Raw genomic sequence first — 18,870 nt, 5'->3', positions numbered from 1 at the left:
CATATAAATAGTGCAATAGGCGGCCAACACAGGGCAGTTGGTCTCTGCACCATGACTTGCTACATCCTATCAGGGTGGGTCCCTGAAAACGGCACTATCTTAATTTGGAGGCAGGTGGGGGCTTGGGAGGCCTGGTCAAAGCAAGAACATCCGGACACCCTCCTTAAAGAAGATAATGCCATGGCACCTCCTCCGGTGACTGAAGTCCTGCTGGTTCCAATGGAATGGAGCCCCCGGATTCCTGCTGTAGCCAGGCCTCGTGACCACAAAGCCCATCGATCTGAAGCTGCCGCAAGAGGGAAGATCATGCTGTAGAGCAAGAGGTTTATACTGTACATCTTGCATTGCATTACATTTGGTTTCTCCTGCGCAGGGCAGCCATCCTATAACTTCAGGAATGCAAAATCAAATGCAAATAAATAATATCAAGTTGCTGGTGTCATGATTAATTACAATTTTTAATTAATGAATTTATTAGAGGACAATTACATAACCCAGAATATCCCCACTCCTTGGGAAATGTTTTTCTCTCTCCTTAACTCCCTTGAGTGGAAGTTCCAAGCAATTATTGACCCAGATTGTTGGGGGCAAGAGGCTGATTCTGGAAACCGCTTAGCAGGGGTGTCAAACTCAAGGCCCGGGGGCCAGATCCGGCCCGCGGGGTGATTAGATCTGGCCCGCAGGGCCACCCTGGAAACGGCGAAAGACTGGCCTGCGGTGCCTCTGCCAGCAAAAACAGAACTCGGGTGGGCTGCAGACAGCCCTCTTGAGCTCTGTTTTCATTGGCAGAGGGTTACTTACAGGAGGCCCTTGCAGCCGAAAACGGAGCTCAGGAGCCTGTTTTCTCTGGCAGAGGACTCGGGCCACCACAGGCACCCCTGACACGAGTGATGTCGAGCTGACCACACCCACTCTGGCCACACCCACTCTGGCCCTCCGAGGTAAAATACAATCCTGATGCGGCCTTCAGTGAAATCGAGTTTGACACCCCTGCTGTAAAGCATTGCGAAGCGGTATATAAATCTAAGTGCTATTGGTAAGGAAGGGAGGGAAAGGGAAAAAGATGGGGAAACAAAGAAGAGGAAAAGACGGGAAGGAAAGAAGGAAGGAAAAGATGGGAAGGAAGGAAAGAAGGGAAAGGAAAAAGATGGGAAGGAAGGAAAGAAGGGAAAGGAAAAAGAAGGGAAAGGAAAGAAGGAAAGGAAAAAGATGGGAAGGAAGGAAAGAAGGGGAAAAGATGGGAAGGAAGGAAGGAAGGGAAAAAGATGGGGAAGGAAGAAAAGGGAGGGGAAAAGATGGGAAGGAAGGAAAGAAGGGGAAAAGATGGGAAGGAAGGAAGGAAGGGAAAAGATGGGGAAGGAAGAAAAGGGGAGGGGAAAAGATGGGAAGGAAGGAAAGAAGGGAAAAAGATGGGAAGGAAGGAAGGAAGTAAAGGAAAAAGATGGGGAAAAGATAGGAAGGAAAGAAAAGGAAAAGATGGGAAGGAAGGAAAGGAAAGGAAAAAGATGGGGAAAGATGGGAAGGAAGGAAGGAAAAGGAAAAGATGGGAAGGAAGGAAAGAAGGGAAATGAGCAGAAGGAAGGAAGGAAGCACAGTGGTTAGAGTGCAGCATTGTAGGCTAACTGAGCACAGCCAGCAGTTCGATCCTGACCGCTCGATCCTTCCGTCCTTCCGAGGTGGGTAAAATGAGGAGCCGGACTGTTGAGGGCAATTTGCTGACTCTGGAAACCGCTCAGAGGGGCCTAGAAAGAACGGGGAAGCGGCATAGAAGTCTAAATGCGAGGGCTATGGTGGTGACGTCATCCTACGGAATAGCCACTTCCCCTCCCCCCCCATTCCGCTGCCCCGCTCCCCGCCCCTCTCCTCCCCTCCCATTAAAACAAGCCGCTCTCCATTTGAAGTTTGAAACCGTAGAAGGCCTTAGCGCGCGTGCGCAGTTAAAAAGGAAAAAAAAAAAAAAAAAGAGGAGGGGGTGGTCCTCTGAGCAAGAACCAGCGCGAGACCGGCGAGAGGCGCGAGGCCAGATCGACGCGCCTGCGCTCTTCCTTCGCAGCTCGTCTTCGGCCCAAAGGGCGTGGCCAAAGCCGGGCCCTCGAGCGTTGCGCCTGCGCGGTGCGCGGAAACGAAAGGAGAGCGAGAGGGAGGAGAGACCTTCAGCTTTGACAAGGAGGGACGGACGGACGGACGGTCGGGCTGAGGCGGCGGAAGAGGCGCCCCTGAGGTGCGGCTGGTGGGGCGAGGGAGCCGGTTCCCCCAACCTCCTTTCCGCTCCCCTCATAGGAGGCAGCCTGAAGGGAGGCTGGTTGGAACTCGTGGGGGACGCGGAGGCCTCGAGGGCTGCGGTGGCGCCTGAGGGCTCTATGGGGGGGTGGGGGGATATTAATTATATTAATCTTTATTGCAATATAATATATTCACCTCCATGAAGGCCATACTTGAGCATCCCGCCCCCCCCCCCTTTCCTCGCTCTCTGTGGGGAAGGTCGGGGCTGTTGTGAGGGGATGGGGGGGGGGGGCGACATGAGAGGCCTGGGGGGCGTTTCTGGGGTCCAAAGCGGGGAGACGTTATGAGCCCCTTCCCGAACAAGCACCTGGTGCCTGGCAGGTTAAGGAACTGGAGCTCCCAGTAACCCCCCCACGCCAGTGGGTCCAGTTATAGAGGATGCTGGCTGGGCCACCACTTGGGTGGGTGACCGATGGCAGGCAGTCCAGGCTCTTCTTGAAAAGTGTGCTAGATCATACCTTGAGTTATTTGTAAATATAACTGGAATGTACAAATAAATAAAACAAAGCATGATAGGAAGGCGCATTAGATTTGCCGCCTTGAGTTATTTGTTATAATATTGGGTTAGAATTGGAGAGGCTTCGGCTATAAATGACAAAGTGGGGATATATATATATATATTATTTTCAATATATATATATATATATATATATATATATATATATATATATATATATATATATATATATATTTATATATATTTATATATATTTATATATATTTATATATTTATATATTTATATATTTATATATTTATTTATTTATATTTATTTATTTATATTTATATATTTATTTATATATATATATATATAAAATAAAACTAAGCCTGATGCCGTAGGAAGGTTTGGATATATCTTTGCCCCCTTGAGTTATTTGTCAAAATAACAAAACAGGGATGCAAATAAAGAAAACAAGGCGTGATAGGAAGGTGTGTTAGAGATGTCCTTGCCACCTTATTTGTAAAAATAAAGGATACATACAACTATATAAATAAAGAAATGAAACAAAGCCCAATAGGAAGGTGTGTTAGATATGTTTGCCACCTTGAATTATTTGTCAAAATAAAGTGGGATATAAATAAAACAAACCATGATAGGAAGTATGTTAGATAAGTTCACCACTTTGAGTTATTTGTAAAAATAACGAAAGTGGAATATAAATAAAAGCATGATAGGTCAAAGGTGCGTTGAATATAACTTTGCCACCTTGAACTATTTGTAAAAAATAATAAAAGTGGGATATAAATAAAACAAACCATGATAGGAAGTGTGTTAGATAAGTTCAATACTTTGAGTTATTTGTAAAAATAACGAAAGTAGAATATAAATAAAAGCATGATAGGAAGGTGTGTTGAATATAACTTCGCCACCTTGAGCTATTTGTAAAAAATAATAAAAGTGGGATATAAATAAAACAAACCATGATAGGAAGTGTGTTAGATAAGTTCACCACTTTGAGTTATTTGTAAAAATAAAGCGGGATACATACAAATAAAATAAATAAATAAAACCATGATGCCAAGCCAAAACTCAACACATGACACCTCACCTTGAGGGTTGGTGTGGAGACAGGTGTATCCCATGAGGTCATAATGGGCATTGTTTACTTTGGCTTGGTAGGAGCCATTTTGGTTTATTAACCTTGGGGTTTGGTTTAGTATGTTGAGGGCATAGGCTGCCATGGAGGGGCAGCAGGGAGGAAGCAACGTCATCTTTGTGCAAGATGGGTAGGTTCCAAACCTTCCGACCTTGTGTTCCAAAACACAAACAGGTGTGTTTGCTAGGAATTACACTCTGACATGTCTGGGAAAGGATTGGTTATAATATTGGGTTAGAATTGGAGAGGCTTGGGCTGTAAATGAAACGGGAGATGGAGCGTGAGACTAGACGGAGGTTCAGATCCTTGCATGGAAAAGAGACCCAGTGAGCAGAAAAGTGTTTTCTGAATCGCTCTCAGCCTTTCTGACAAGGGTGGCTGTACAGGTCAACATTGGAGGGACCAATATAGTGGCTTGTCTTCTTGGCAAGGAAGGTAAGGTAGCAGAATATGATCCATTCAGCTATGGAAAGGATGTTGATCACCTCTTAAGTTTTAAAATGTAGAATTTAAGAAGCTGCCTTAAACCGGGCTGGATGTCTGTCTGTCCATCCAACTCAGTTTTATGCAGAATTGCCCAACATGGTGCCATCTGGATGGATTATCGGGCTACTACCCAGACTTCAACTAGCATGATTATTGGGCGATTGTGCTTGGTTCATTTTTTAATCTGATCTTTCAGTGGGATAGGGTAAGATAAAAACATTTGAAGAATGTCCTCTGTTTCAAGCAGCAGGTTACCAACATGCTTGTGTAAACTACTTGATAGTCATTTTTAAAGGAGATGATAGGACTTAGTGGGAAAGTGGTATAAATAATGTTTGAATTATATCCTTCAAAATAGCTTTGAGTGGCATGTGTTCATAACATAAAGTGACCCAAATGGATTCATGACTGGTGGCATCAAAGAAAATCCCAAAGAAAGTAATGCTATATTGCAACCAAAAGCCATACAGCATCAAGAACATAAATCCAGAAACTCATGTAAATGACATACAGCCAGGACTCTCCAATTATGCATTCCCAAAAGATTGTCTCATCCATCATTCTAGTTTAACACCTGGGGTGGGGGGCAAAGCCACATTTTAAAATCTTGAAAGTTCACAAGGTTCAGGCCATAAAGGGCTTTTTGGTTGAATGGAGATCTTTATTTTTTTATCGTATGTATATTCTGCCTTTTTATCAGGAACTCAAAAACTAAGTACCCCCCCATCTATCTATCACCTTATGTCATTCTGCTCAGTTTGGTCAAATATTTGACTTTGTTCAAAAAAAGAAAGAATGAATGAATTAGAGCGTGCAATAATGCCTTATCCCTAAATTAGGTCACATATGGGGAATTACACCTACTGTGAAGTCAGCAATGATGTCACAATCTACAAATGAATTTTTTTTAAACCTACTGGCTACCTTGGTATTCTAATCTTTTAAAAACAAAATTAAAAAGTGGTTAAAAGGTGAAAAGTTGTATTCCCAACATATTCAAAAAGTGTTCTAGACCTTTGTCTAGTTCACCTCTTGCAATATATTCTAAGGCTTCTATTAAATCATATGTGAGACAGTATTTGAGGATGCATGTATTGTACCATGTATATAAAGTGCTTCAGTTTTAATACCTGGGGCTATTGTGAATCAGCAGATGGGTTGTATCTAGGAATACCTACACACATTCAATGTTTATTTAGAGTTGTGTGAACGTAAATCATTATATATATATATATACATACATATACATACATACATACATATATATATACATACATACATACACACACACATACACACACACACACACACCCATGTTTTCTGAGGTTTTCGCGGGTATTTGTATGTGGATCTTTGGTTATTCGGGTTTTCTCAATGCGACAGTGGTTATGAACACATCTGACTACCAAACCAAGTTAACCAACCTACTCTAAGACCCCACATACAAGCCCCTAAACACAGACCCCACCACCTACCTAGAAAAAACCACCAGATCCAAAATAAAAGCCTCCCCCATCAGCGAAGAAATCCAGCAAAGAATCATACCCAGAGAGAAATCATCCAGATGACCTAAGCTTTATGGTCTCCCCAAGATACACAAAGAAGGAACCCCACTTAGACCAATAGTCAGCTCCATAGGCTCACCTCTACAAAACCTAGCCAAATTTCTCACCAAACAACTACAGCCCTATGCAGAATCCATCAACTCACACGTAAGAAACTCATTCCAGTTCATCGAGATCATAAAGAAACAAAACTTACAACCCAGTGACCTACTAGTGAGCTTCGATGTCATATCCCTCTTCACCCAAGTGCCTATAAAAGAAGCCTTGACAGCCTAACATGAAGAATGACACCAGACCCACACCCACGAAGGCCACACAAGATGCTACCACCACATTTCCACGTAGAAAGCAGATTCACACCCACACAGAAGATGAGACACGACCACAGACCAGAAGCCGTACCGCAGCTGCATCACTACCCGCTTCAAACCCCTCCGACCCATACATGAAGCAAACTGACGCCCACCATAAAGATGTGGCACGACCACAAACGCGAAGCCAAACAACAGGAACACAGCTCACCAGCTCAAATCCCCCAGCAACTAAGACTAACCTGAGCACCACCAAGCCCCCACCTGAACAGAACACACCCCCAGCCAATCAGAACACAGCCAAACCCCAACCAATGAGAACACACCCCCACCCAATCAGAACACAGCCAAGCCCCCACCCAATCAAGTCACACCCCCCACTAGCAGTTAAAAGGAAGAAGCAGCTGCAAGCTCACATTACTCTGAGAAGCACAAAGCCGAAGACACAAGCCTGAAGATGATGAATGAGACTTCATCGAAACGTCGCCTAGATACTTCCAATTTTACGCGGGAGAAAACCCGAATAACCAAAGATCCATATATATATATATATATGTGTTACAGTACTTTATGGTTCATTTAGGTCAGGGGTGTCACGTGATGCGTCAGGACTTTTTCCCCCTTCGCTAAACTTGGGGTGGGCGTGGTCAGCACGTAATGCATCTGGCCCGCGGGCTGTGAGTTTGACACCCCTGATCTAGGTTATTAAAGCAATTAATTTATAGTATGTGATAGGAAGATTGCGCTAAAACTCTCCCCATATGTGTTACATCAATTCAAAAGGGAATTTACTGGTGCCTCAAGGAAACGGATTCTTTTATCCTAAGGGTAAAATAGGAAGTAACTCAATTCCAGTGTTTATTTTCAAAACTATTGTATGATGAGTTGACACAACTTAGTTTAAAAGGCCCTAGTAGTTGCAGCTTGCAATTGGCTGGATTACCATGCATCAACTTGGCTAGGTTCATATTAATACCAGATATGAATTTTGCAAGGGATTTTATTTGAACTTTTTGGTACCCCCTTGTGGAAATGCTGCGCTGCAGTACCCGCCTGAAACAGCACTCCATTCTCAGCTCACCTTATAATGTTGTCATTCACAGAAGCACCTAAGCTTGTGGCAAGCACCGCTGTTGAAAATCAGTAAGGTGCTGATCTTGTAGTTCATACCATAAACCAACATCTGGTAAGACTGAGCTACGTGGTATAGTTTCAATTGAGCACAGCATCGGTGCAAGAGTGAATTTTGCTTTCTTACTCAAAATTCATATTTTCTCTACTAGCAGTCTTGAGTAGAAGCTATTCAGACAAAGTAATCACGTGCAGGGGAAATGGAGTGGGCTATGATTTGAAATGCCCTTTGCAAAAACTCCATGAATGAGACAATCAGCATAACATTTTTAATTAGCAAGTGATGCTTTGAATTCAAAATGGAGGATGTATCCCTCCAAACCTTCCCCCAAGATTGTGAGTTTCCTGAATTGTGTTCTTAAAGTAATGACTTAGCAATACAGTTTTTTGTTTTTTTTTGGAAAGCGATGCATTTTTTTGTTCACCTGAGAAATGATACAGATTGAAGGTAGTTGAAACCAGCACATTTTTCTAATAGTCTAGATTCTAACTCTGGAAATTGCATTAGTTATTTGTTCCCCTCTCCTAAGTTGGATTTCTTGGCCAAGCCAAAAAAACACATCCTGTTTATATTCTCCTAAACGTGAGGTGATCATTCCAGATCAACCTAGCAGATACAGGAAGTGATGGTTGGGAGGGGGGGTGGGAGATGAGAATCGCTTGTCCATATTTACACTCAATCTGTACAAGATACTCTTAGTCCTGTCTTTTTTTCTGTAGCAAAGTGACTTTTATCTAAGCATCAGTTGGCATCAGGAGGACAGAAACAAGGAGGAGTTTCATCACTAGAAGCTTTCAGATGGGCTGCCATCTGTCAGAAATGGGTGTAGAGTCTCTTGCTTGGGCAGGTGTGTGTGCGTGTGTTGGACTAGATGACCTGCAAGGTCCCTTCCAACTCTGTTGTTCTGTTAGAACTGAAAAAGGATTATACTAACTAAATAGCAGAAGGTGTGCATGTCATAAACACTTACAAAAGAAGAATGTTTCTATGTACTTTTTTGCTGAGTGATGTATATTTTTGCAAGAATCCTTTATTGTGACAAGAATTAATGCAAAGAATGGTAAGGCTTAGCCTGAATCTCTGTTTTTTTAAAAGACGTCTGCAAGTTTGGGGAATAATTAACTTGCAGAGAATAGTAAAGGGTAAGGTTAGGAACCGGCAGGAGTGCTGAATGCGAGTGTGCTGCTTTTGCTGACCTATCTGTTCTTCACTTACCACCTCTCCTTACGTTCTGTGTGGAAGCTTACACAGAGTGGTATCCCATCCATAGTCTTTCTGATGGTCAGTCCAAAATGGCAAATTGCTTTGCTTACAAATTCTCAGCGAATGTATTAAAACAAAGAGTGTGACTTCTTTTTTTAATCCTGCTCAAGAAATGGTCCTGTACCATCCATTAGGCCAGCATTCAGATGGAAAGTACTATATATTCTGGAGGAAGCAGGCATCTGTGATGCTTTTACATTTTTGAATACCTTTAAAAAAAAACCTTCCCCCCTCAACGTTAGAGTACTTTCTTATTGTACATGCGCACCCCTCAAATGCACACAATCTCGTGCTTAGAAAATATACAAAATTTTTTTATCACACTGTTCTGACCATGGAACAGATTATTACATCAAAACAAGCCTATTCCAAGTGTCCAGTAATGATCTGACTTCAAACTAGACCCGCCTAGGTGTTCCAGAAGTGGAACGCTTCAAGGTCACACTATTATCGGAACACTTAGAATGTCCCTTGAGATAGTTGCATCAAACTCTCAGAACATGGTTTCTTCATCAGGCCTGGGGATGCCTTAGACAGTAGGGAGACCGCACAACATGTAACATTCTGATTTTAAACCTCTCATGAACTTGGTTTTAATAAGTAATGTAATTGTTTTAATTGATTTTACAATATGGGTAAATCATTGGCTTTATTGTACACCATTCAGAGTCACTTTGGGTGAGATAAGTGGTTACATTCATTTGATTAAATAAATAAATGGCATATTTTGCACGACACTGCTCTTCACATAGGTTGTCCATGATGGCTTCCTATATATTTGGAGGGGGTGTGTGCTTAGTCCTTGGAATTTTATTTAGGATAAAGCCAGTAGTGTCTGTCACTTTTCACAGCCAGAATCTTTCCGATAGAAAGAACGTAGGTTGGAATTAATAATCCAAATTTACGTAAATATGCATTTTTCAGAGAAACTGGAATACCTGGTCAAAAAATTATGGTATAGTATGAAAATCTGCAACTAGCACTTAACAATATGCTGATTCCGATTTTCATAGAAGTTGGTGTCACTGAAAATAATATTTTGAATTAGTATGTTGCTGGCACGTTCAAATGTGTTTTGAGGTTAATCAAAACTATTCTCCAAGAAGTCTTTTCAACTTATTGGGACCTAAAAGATAGGTATGCCAAAGGTATTATGTGAAATATGTTTAAACTGAGAAATAGAAACTGATTTAGAGTCATGCCGGAATATTGTGCTCTAATAAAACTGTGATTTGAATTTCCATGGTATTAAATATAATGCTGCATTGGGTGCATGATCCTGCCTAGGAATGCATTAGATCCTCTTTATTGGAACAGTATTCTAACTGTACATCAAATTTAGGATTAGGGGTTCAGAATTTTGAGAATATTAAACATACAGTATGTTTATTTTTTTTATAAAGGTAAACTTGGATTATGTATAAAAATATTTTATCTTGCAGGTCTTTCGCTGCAAGTGTATTATATTTTAATGATAACACTTTCCCCCTCTCATGTACTTGACAGGTATACTTAAAAGAGGAGAGTCCTTCTGTAGATTCACAGTGAGAAGTAAATGATTTAGGAGCTAAGCTGTGAACTACAGAGTCTGCAACCATGTTCGCCTGTCCCCCTAGAGTCTCAGGTAGGTCTCTTTCTCACTCTTGCTCTCTAAAAAATGTCTGCATAAATGTGTGTATTCTTACCGACATTCAGATGTTTCAAGTAAATAATTAGAAACCAAGAGTCCTGGGATGGTGTATGTTAATAAGAAAGTTACTGCTTTGAACCTTTGCAAGGAGTTCTTGCTTGTCTTCTGAGGGGCCACATTAGAAGCCCTGTCTGGCAAGACTAAAATTCTTGTTGAGCAAATTTCAGGGGGGAAAAATATTACATTTTTGGAGAAGCTGGAAAACATGCTTAATAGCAATAAGGTTGTAGTGAACAGCATTTCATTTTTGTTAGTGGAAAAACAAGGCAAGAGATTCACACAACAAAACCAGCAAGCCGATTTAGTGCTAATTTATTAATATAAAGAGACAGGTCCCAGGGTCCCAAATCAGGAAGAAAGCAATATTTCCTTTCAAAGAAATAAGATATCCTGTTGAACTTCAACTCACTTTCCAACTTCTGGCTTCCCACAGGCCTGGAAATTTCTTGTAGAAGAGTCAAGAAAGTTGGGATCAAAAATACGTGAAGGAAGGGCAGGAATGGCGAATTCTTGAAACAAGTCATAATGCTATTGTTGGAAGGATGTATGAGGGAGGGCGATGCCTTGGAAGAAATGTATTGCTGGAGTCTAATCCAATTGTTAGGGGTTGTGTTTTTCAACAGAACGGTATTCTTCACAAGTCTTGTATCCCTGAAGTTTTGTGAATAGACTGTCAGGACTTCATCACTTGTGATATATGGAATTGTGAACCACTACTTAAGTTGTGTCCATGTGTGAATGCTTGACTTATTTCTGAATCTGTTGTAATCGTGCTTTTTGTAGACCCCATGAATATTCCACCAGCTTATTGTGACCTGGGGAAATCTGCTAGGGATATATTCAACAAAGGATATGGTGAGTAACATAATGCCCACAAACCCAATTTTGTTCTTTTCACCTCAACCTTAGATTGGCTGTCTAGAAAACTTATACTCTGGTACTACTTGTCTCTTAGGGAAAACCTGTTTTCAGGTGACTTAAAAAAAACGTTGGTTATCATTGGACAACAAACTTGCAAGATTTTTTGCAGTGTTCAGGACTCAAGCATTTTAAAAATGTTATTTTTTTAGACCAGTAATTGTGGGAATATATAAATATAAAGGGAATATAATAGCAGAGGTCAGCAATTAATAAAATTGATATCTTTTCAGATGTCATAATTTTGGAAAAACCTACAGCTATTAATAATTCAGTTTCTGAGAATGGTAACTTACTTATTTCAAGTGTTTCTGTGGGGACAGATAAACCTATAGATTTTTCCTGAGCAAGGTAAGAACTTCAGAAGAGCATGACAGGATCAGGAATTCATGGTCATGTTGCCTTCGTCCATAACTATTTCAGACAAATATATGTTGTTTATCACATCATTTATTCTGGTATGTCTTAATTTTAGGGTTTGGAATGGTCAAGTTAGATTTGAAGACCAAGTCTTCCAGTGGAGTGGTAAGCAGTGACTTTATTAAATAATTTCTGGAACAAAAGGCTTTGTGAAACATCTAGGAAAATCTGTGTAGATACTAAAGTAGTTCCTACAAATATTCCTTTTTACCGTAGAATCCCCAAATCTTATCTCCCTATCAGTGTTTTGTGACTTGACTTTTTCAGAGCTTAATAATTTGGAGTGTGTGTAGTAACTGGCGAAGATTTTGATTGATGGCAATTTTATACATTTGTCTACTATACTCGGAACAATTATACCAAGAGAGATAAATAATTGAAGGAATATATAATATGATTAATATAATTGGAAATCCAGATATAAATAGTAATATATAGGATTAATCAAATTTTACAGATGAATTAACAGCGCTAATTTAATTTTTCCCCCTTTTTTCATGCAACACTGTTTTTGGATGTATAATTAGCTGGTAAGAATACACTATATTCTCTTCTATATGCTTTTTGTTAAGGTTTATTTATTTAGACCATAATCCAGTCTGTCTCTAAGCCATTCCGAGGGTTAAAAAAATGTGATAAACAGGCTCTAAGTGTTGCATTATTAAGAAGAACCATTTATATTGGAACTGTCCAAAGAACGAGAGATTGGCATAAAATATTCGCCCATATTGTATCACGCACACCACCATTCCCCAACCCTGTGTAAATTCTTCACCTGCCTTAGAAATTCTCACTAATTCTTGAATTGGGCTTGACTATTAAAAGCAGTCCAAGGGCCTTAACCTTGATCAGATTAATTGCAAATGTTGCATACTTTCTGGAAGGTTTTTTTTTTTTTAAATTTGCATCTATACCACAGTGTGGAATTTCTAGTGGGGAGTTCAGTTTTTGAAATTTGTCTCGGGGGGGTGGGAGTGAAAGATGATTTCTTCCAGTAGCTTTGTATGGCATTGGCCAACCACAGAAAGGCCGACCACCCTCTACATCTTTGCAACACTTAAGATATATTAACCTGGAATAATGGGATTTATTTCTTCTGTCTCATATTCGATTTTAAAGTATCTGTCTCTAATGTATGATAGTTTTAAGTACATTCTGTTTTACTAAAGTAAGGAGGGGCAGCATTATTTTTGTTCCCCTCTGTAGGGCATGGCTGGAACAAGGAGTAGGGCACTTGCCGGAATTGGATGGGGAATATTTTTCTCTTTCTGATACCCTCTCATGCTCTGACGTTTGCTCTTCCAGAGAGCAGGCTACTAGGGAAGGCACGGAGCGAAATCAACACTGGTTTTCTTGCAAGGGAGTTTTGAAACTTAAGTCCAAGGCTCCAGAATGAAAAGAATCAGGAAAGCTTGATGCTGAATTAATAGACTATCAATATTAATGGATCAATAGTAGTATGGAAAGGTATAATTTTATCGGTGTCATGGCACACGCTGACTTATAAGACCTCGGACAGGGGAACTATATCTTGATATGGTCTTGAAATTCAGATTACATTTATAATGCTGCACAGGAAGTGTAGATCATGTTGTAGATCAGGGGTGTCCAACCTTGGCAAGGTTAGCATAGCATGGGGAATTCTGAGAGTTGAAGTAACAAGTCTTAAAGTTGCCAAGATTGGACACCCCTGTTATAGATGGAGATTGTATAATTTTGTCAAAATTGCATGTTAAAAACCCAAATCTTTGCAATTTAAGATAAATGTAATTTGTTTACAGGAATTTACTACTAGTGGCTCTTCCAACACAGACACAGGCAAAGCCTCAGGCAACCTTGAGACTAAGTATAAGTTTAAAGATTATGGACTTACATTCGCTCAGAAATGGAACACTGATAACACCTTAGGCACAGAGCTCACCATGGAAGATAAGGTAAGAATGGGGACTTTAGGCTAAGACACATCTGGTCTTATCAATACAGTTAGTACTATTAATTGCGCTTAATTTATTCTGTGCACAGTCCAGAATAAAATAGATTTCGTGTATTATAGGGGAAATATTTTTAAAAAATCATTTTGTCCCACATTTTTCCTAGATCAGATGTTCATACTAATCTATACAACATTAAAGATAATCAGAGTAACATTATGCTATGTTTTACACTGTTAGTGTATATTTTCCTATTTTGTGAACTGTGATTGCAGCAATGTGTAAATTTGATTAGTAAATAAATAATAAATGGCCATGAGTAGCACTAGATCAGGGGAAATCCTTGGAGAATTAAAATCTGAGGATGAGCATTGGGTGGATTTGTTTCCTAGTATCTAAAGATTAGGAAGGTGAGTTCTGAGTGAAAATCTCTGAGAAAATTGTGAATTCCATGAATCCTAATTTTGGGGAGATTTTAAGATGTTCTTCACTCACAGTTAACCCTCTGGTAATTGAAGAAGTATGTCATTTAGTGTATGTACACAGCAATGCTAATTGGATACTGCTTAGGTGATTGAGAGGCAAATTCTCAGTTTCCAATAATCCAGGAGCTTCATGCTATAATGGTAAATGAGAGCTGTGCCTTGTCTGTAAAATCAAAACACAGCTCTTAGGACACCAGCTACAGCAGTTCTTTCATTTGTTCGTGTTACAATTCTGCCATTTACTGAGAGAACAAGAAATGTCAAGTAGAGGATCCAAAATAAGTGTAATCCATATTGTGGGGAGAAAAAAACCCAAATGTATTCATTTCCTTTCTTCACTGCAGTTGGCTGAGGGAATGAAGTTAAGTCTTGAAACCATGTTTGTACCAAATACAGGGTAAGTATTCCTCTGAAAGGCCTCTTTATCGTTACATCCCTTCCCCCATAGGATGCAGTATAACATCCAGACAGCTTTCCTAAATCCCAGAGGACACCCTCTCTCTCCTCGAACTCCAGGCACTTTTGGAAAATTACCAGGCTGTGGGAGATGATGAGTTCTAGAAAATGCTTGTCCTTCTACATGCATTTAAAAATGTCTCTAACGTGTCGATAAAATATAGTTTGAGGATCCCGTAGGTGCCTTCTAACTATTGCAGGGACTTCGTTGCTGTTTTCATAACATTTGAGTTGGCAGAACTTTGATCCTTCAAATGTTGTAGAAAATGTCAATAAAACATCGTCTGTGCTATATACTAGACCGCCTGACTCCCATTTTTTCTTCTCCTCCTCCTCCTCCTTCACCTCCCCTTTGCCAGGAAGAAAAGCGGGAAGTTGAAGACATCTTACAAACGAGAATACATAAATTTAGGTTGTAACGTTGACATCGATCTTTCAGGACCAACCATTCATGGCTGGGCTGTTTTGGGCTATGATGGTTGGCTGGCTGGCTATCAGATGGCTTTTGACACAGCTAAATCCAAACTTTCACAGAATAATTTTGCCTTGGGTTACAAGGCAGGAGATTTCCAGCTGCATACAAATGTGTAAGTACCGGTTGAAGAGGAGGAGGTGGGGGCTGAACATGCATGTGTGTGAATGAGATAAAATATTACAGTTGAACAGATGTGTGTCCTCGGTAGTAGAGGGGGGAGTGCAGACTTCAGACTACATGAAGTCTTGCTGTGCCTGAAAGAAGGTTTCTTTTCTAATTGTCAGTTGAGGTTTGGATAGAGAAGCAGCTGATAAGCTTTTTATTTTGTAACATTTGAAAAAGGTCCTACATTTTGAGAATAGCTGACCGTGTCAGAGTGCAGACACAGCTGATTGTAGCAATGTCCATCCTGAAGAATTTGGACTCACTTTTATTTCTGCCCAGTTTTTCTTCCCTGTCTCTACACTCTGACTTATACAAAGATTGTAGGAAGAAGGCTGTGGCCAAAAAACAATAATCAGGAATTTGGAAGGATCTGATGAAAGCTCAGAGGGTCTTTGAATAAAGCGTGTTGGTTGGAAAAAGTGCAACCAAACTTCTGATTTTGCAAATTAAGTGGTTTTTTTTGGTTCCATCCCCTGGTACAGCTGGGAGAAATCCATCTTTTTTGTAACCTTTTCAATTCCAAATGTTCCTGAGGAATCTCTTTTTACATCACCTTGCTCTGAAGTGTTGGATACATTAAAACAGAGGTCTCATTCTCGCGGCCTGCAGGCCAATTGCGGCCCGCAGGACGATATCCTGTGGCCCCCACCGTGATATGAAAGTATAATATTAGTGTATAATATAAATATAAAGTATAATATTATGCGGCCCAGCCTCACCCAGACTCTGCCTCCAGCGGTCCCCAGGTAAATGGTGTTTGAGACCCCTGCATTAAAAGAATGCCAAGGCCAGAGGACCATTATTCAGTTAGATTATTTTTCAAATCCGTTGTCAGTTTCTGTTTACGGAAGAAGAGGGGAAGCAAAAGGTGTGATTGTCTGTGTGGCAGGGGGTGGGGAGGTTGAATCGAGGCAGAAAAGTAAGGGCAGAAATGGGATTTCTTCTGATTTGTTACCCCCAGGAATGATGGCACTGAATTTGGTGGCTCAATCTACCAGAAGGTTAACAACAATGTTGAAACAGCTGTAAGTCTTGCTTGGACTGCTGGTAGTAATAACACTCGGTTTGGCATTGCCTCCAAATACCAGCTGGATGATAAAGCCTCTGTCTCGGTAAGAATTTTGCCCATTTTCTACAATATTGTAACTCTGCGTTGGTTGATGGTGTCGTTTGGATGTCATATTCTCTCTTTCTCTCCCTTCTCCCTTCCTCCTATTTACTTAGAAGTTTGGAAACTCCTTGTTGGTTAATGATTTTTCTGAAAGTGCGATAGAAGCTGTGGTTAATTTCAGTTTAAGCCAGCTTCAGGAACTGTGATTTGAGGTTGGCTTGGTTAGCCATGGCCAAGTGTGGATGATGTGACATTGAACAGCAGAATTGAGGGCAAGCACAGACTATTTGCATCTCACTCAACCAGCATCAAGCAAAATTTCTGAACCTCCTCTCTGAATGCGTTGCCCCTGGTTTTGCTACTTCTTAAGTTTAGAATTTGGAACAGAGGACATTTTTAATTAGTTTAATTTATTACCATGATTGGAAACACTAATATTAAACTTTCCTTTTGGGACCTTCTTTTGGAACTGTTTTGTATGTTTCGGTGAACACTACTAGCTTACAAATAAGTTTGTGAATAGGATCGTTTGCTGGTGGTAGCTTTAAGCTAAGTGTCCTTAACCTGGGATTCATGGATAGACTTCAAAAGATCTTGGAATTTGAGTAGGAAAAAATGCAATTTTATTATCTCTTAACCGCTAACAGAACTTTAGCTATTTATTTACCAATGAATGTGGGCAATTAAGTAATTTTATGGCCTCTAGACTGAACAAAACCCCTCCTTAGTTATTTCCCAGCAGTTTTATATATATACATGGTAAGAACAGCAAGATTTATATCTATAGTTGTAGATCCTTTTATCCAAGGTCAGTGAAGGAGAATCCTTGCACGGCAAAAAAATTTTTTACAGGCAATTGCTGCTAGCTTTTCCTTATCTGTAAGTTGTTAGCTCTAGTTCTCGAAAATTTCAGTGTTCAAATTACACGCATAAATGTTAATCCTAGGAAGGAACCCATGTGCTACTTATGTGCTGCATTTTTACTTCTTTCTAGGCCAAAGTGAATAATGCCAGCCTCATTGGACTTGGTTACACTCAGACTCTCCGACCTGGTACGTCAATGATCTTGCTTTCCTGATTTGCTTTTCATTTTAATAATAGTTGTACAAAGCTTCTCGCGATTGTGATCATCGGCTTGGAAACATGCAGGCAATGTCAGCTGTAATTCAGAATAGCTCAAGTGGGATTCCATGTGGATCACAGGGGTGGAATCTGGCCAAGAATAGTACGTGTTCTAACAAAACCATGCCAAGAGAGAATCCTGTCCTAAGAACTGAAGGGCAAATGAAGGGAAGATAGCTAGATCAAAGAAAGCTGGTCTGGAGATTTCTTATGTTGAAACTCTCCAGCAAACTGATAGTGGTTTGAACAAAAACTTAGAATCTGAGACCTGGCATTCTGTGCTTCCGCTTTCCCAGCCTTTCTCCTCCTGCCTGTTGTTATTTTTGGTCTTATTCTCTAATTCTGCTGTATTCTCTTAACAATGACAGGTGTGAAGTTGACTCTCTCAACTTTGATTGATGGCAAGAATTTCAGCACCGGCGGCCATAAAATCGGTCTGGGATTTGAGCTGGAAGCTTAATGTAGGTTTTGATGAAATATTAGATCTTTATTTGGAAGATGAAGGAGAAAATAAACCCCACATGTTCTGGCCTTAAACTCTTCTGTGAAACTTCAAAAAGCGTGAACTTGATATTCTTCCAAAGAATTGTTGTAACCCCCCAACACTGAAGTCTGGAGAGTGCAACCTAATGAAGGGCAATACTTGAAGGAATGCATGGAAGTTGTAATGGTTGTAATGTTACATGGAAGTTGTAATGCTACATTTCAGTTCAGTTCTTCAGTTATTTTAAAAGTGTTCCTTGGAAGACAGCATAGCATCTGGTTAAAGGAAGAATCTCCCACTTCCCATCCTTCTGTGTTACTTCATCACATCGTGCATGTCCGACATTTCACGACCTTTTGTAAAACTGGTCTCTGTAGTCAAAGCTTTGGTTTTGCATCAAAATGGAAATAAATGAAGTCACATTTGGAACCCAATCCTTTGTTTGATTAATGCTACTTTTAAAATCCTGAATGTTCTCTGTTTGGGACCAAACCAGCCAAGATAGCAAAATAATTGTTGGAGGGGGATTGCATGACATTTCTTTCTGTAAACTCACAGAGTTTTGCTGCCAAAGGAAACACTTTAAAACTGCTCACTCAAGTATAGAAAAACTAGATTCATTTATAAAGCACTTGATGGAGAATAAATATAGTTGCAAGTTAAATGAGCTTTTTTTTCACCACTGAAGAAAGACATGCTGAATAGCAGCACTTACCATTTGGGAGAGATATATCTATATATATATTGCTATTTCCCTCTCAAGGAATAGCATGATCACAATGTGTGCCTTTCAGGTACTATCAATTAATACTGCTTAACAAATAAATTAATAAAATAGCTACTGTGTTAAGTCTGTTTCTGTATTAAAAATAGTAATTTATAGCCTTTATTACAATACATATTTTTCCATCTGGCCTGTAAAAAAACAACATTCTTTTTTTTGCAGTTGGAGTACAGTTAATTTTTTAAAAAACTGA

At 40.1% G+C, this 18,870-nt stretch overlaps 1 protein-coding gene across 3 annotated transcripts; it reads left to right on the top strand.

Moving 5' to 3' along the window:
- Positions 1-1,520: 1,520 nt before the first annotated feature.
- On the top strand, positions 1,521-18,327 carry VDAC3 (voltage dependent anion channel 3). Of its 3 annotated transcripts, none has more exons than XM_087969908.1 (10): positions 1,521-1,676; positions 10,143-10,260; positions 11,110-11,181; positions 11,720-11,769; positions 13,446-13,598; positions 14,425-14,477; positions 14,896-15,123; positions 16,138-16,288; positions 17,282-17,339; positions 17,778-18,327. In XM_087969908.1, exons 2-10 carry the CDS (start codon positions 10,233-10,235, stop codon positions 17,867-17,869), a joined length of 885 nt encoding a protein of 294 aa, XP_087826034.1. In that variant the 5' UTR covers positions 1,521-1,676; positions 10,143-10,232; the 3' UTR covers positions 17,870-18,327. The 3 variants fall into 3 exon arrangements, with proteins under 3 accessions (XP_087826034.1, XP_026545974.1, XP_087826032.1); XM_026690189.2 differs by lacking the exon at positions 1,521-1,676 and adding an exon at positions 2,117-2,221; XM_087969906.1 differs by lacking the exon at positions 1,521-1,676 and adding an exon at positions 2,117-2,221 and having other exon boundaries at positions 11,720-11,780; positions 13,454-13,598.
- Positions 18,328-18,870: the final 543 nt, after the last annotated feature.

The sequence above is a fragment of the Notechis scutatus genome, chromosome 7 (genome assembly GCF_049901735.1).
Source record: "Notechis scutatus isolate UNSWTSFEM ecotype Mainland chromosome 7, rNotScu1.2, whole genome shotgun sequence".
NCBI lineage: Eukaryota > Metazoa > Chordata > Lepidosauria > Squamata > Elapidae > Notechis > Notechis scutatus.
This window is presented reverse-complemented; position numbering and strand designations above follow the sequence as displayed.

Excerpts from the sequence above, each read along its gene's own strand:
- VDAC3 (XM_087969906.1), top strand. The coding sequence starts at position 10,233 with ATGTTCGCCTGTCCCCCTAGAGTCTCAG. Across the intron at positions 10,261-11,109 it reads CTGTCCCCCTAGAGTCTCAG|ACCCCATGAATATTCCACCA; the intron begins GTAGGTCTCTTT and ends TGCTTTTTGTAG. Across the intron at positions 17,340-17,777 it reads CACTCAGACTCTCCGACCTG|GTGTGAAGTTGACTCTCTCA; the intron begins GTACGTCAATGA and ends TAACAATGACAG.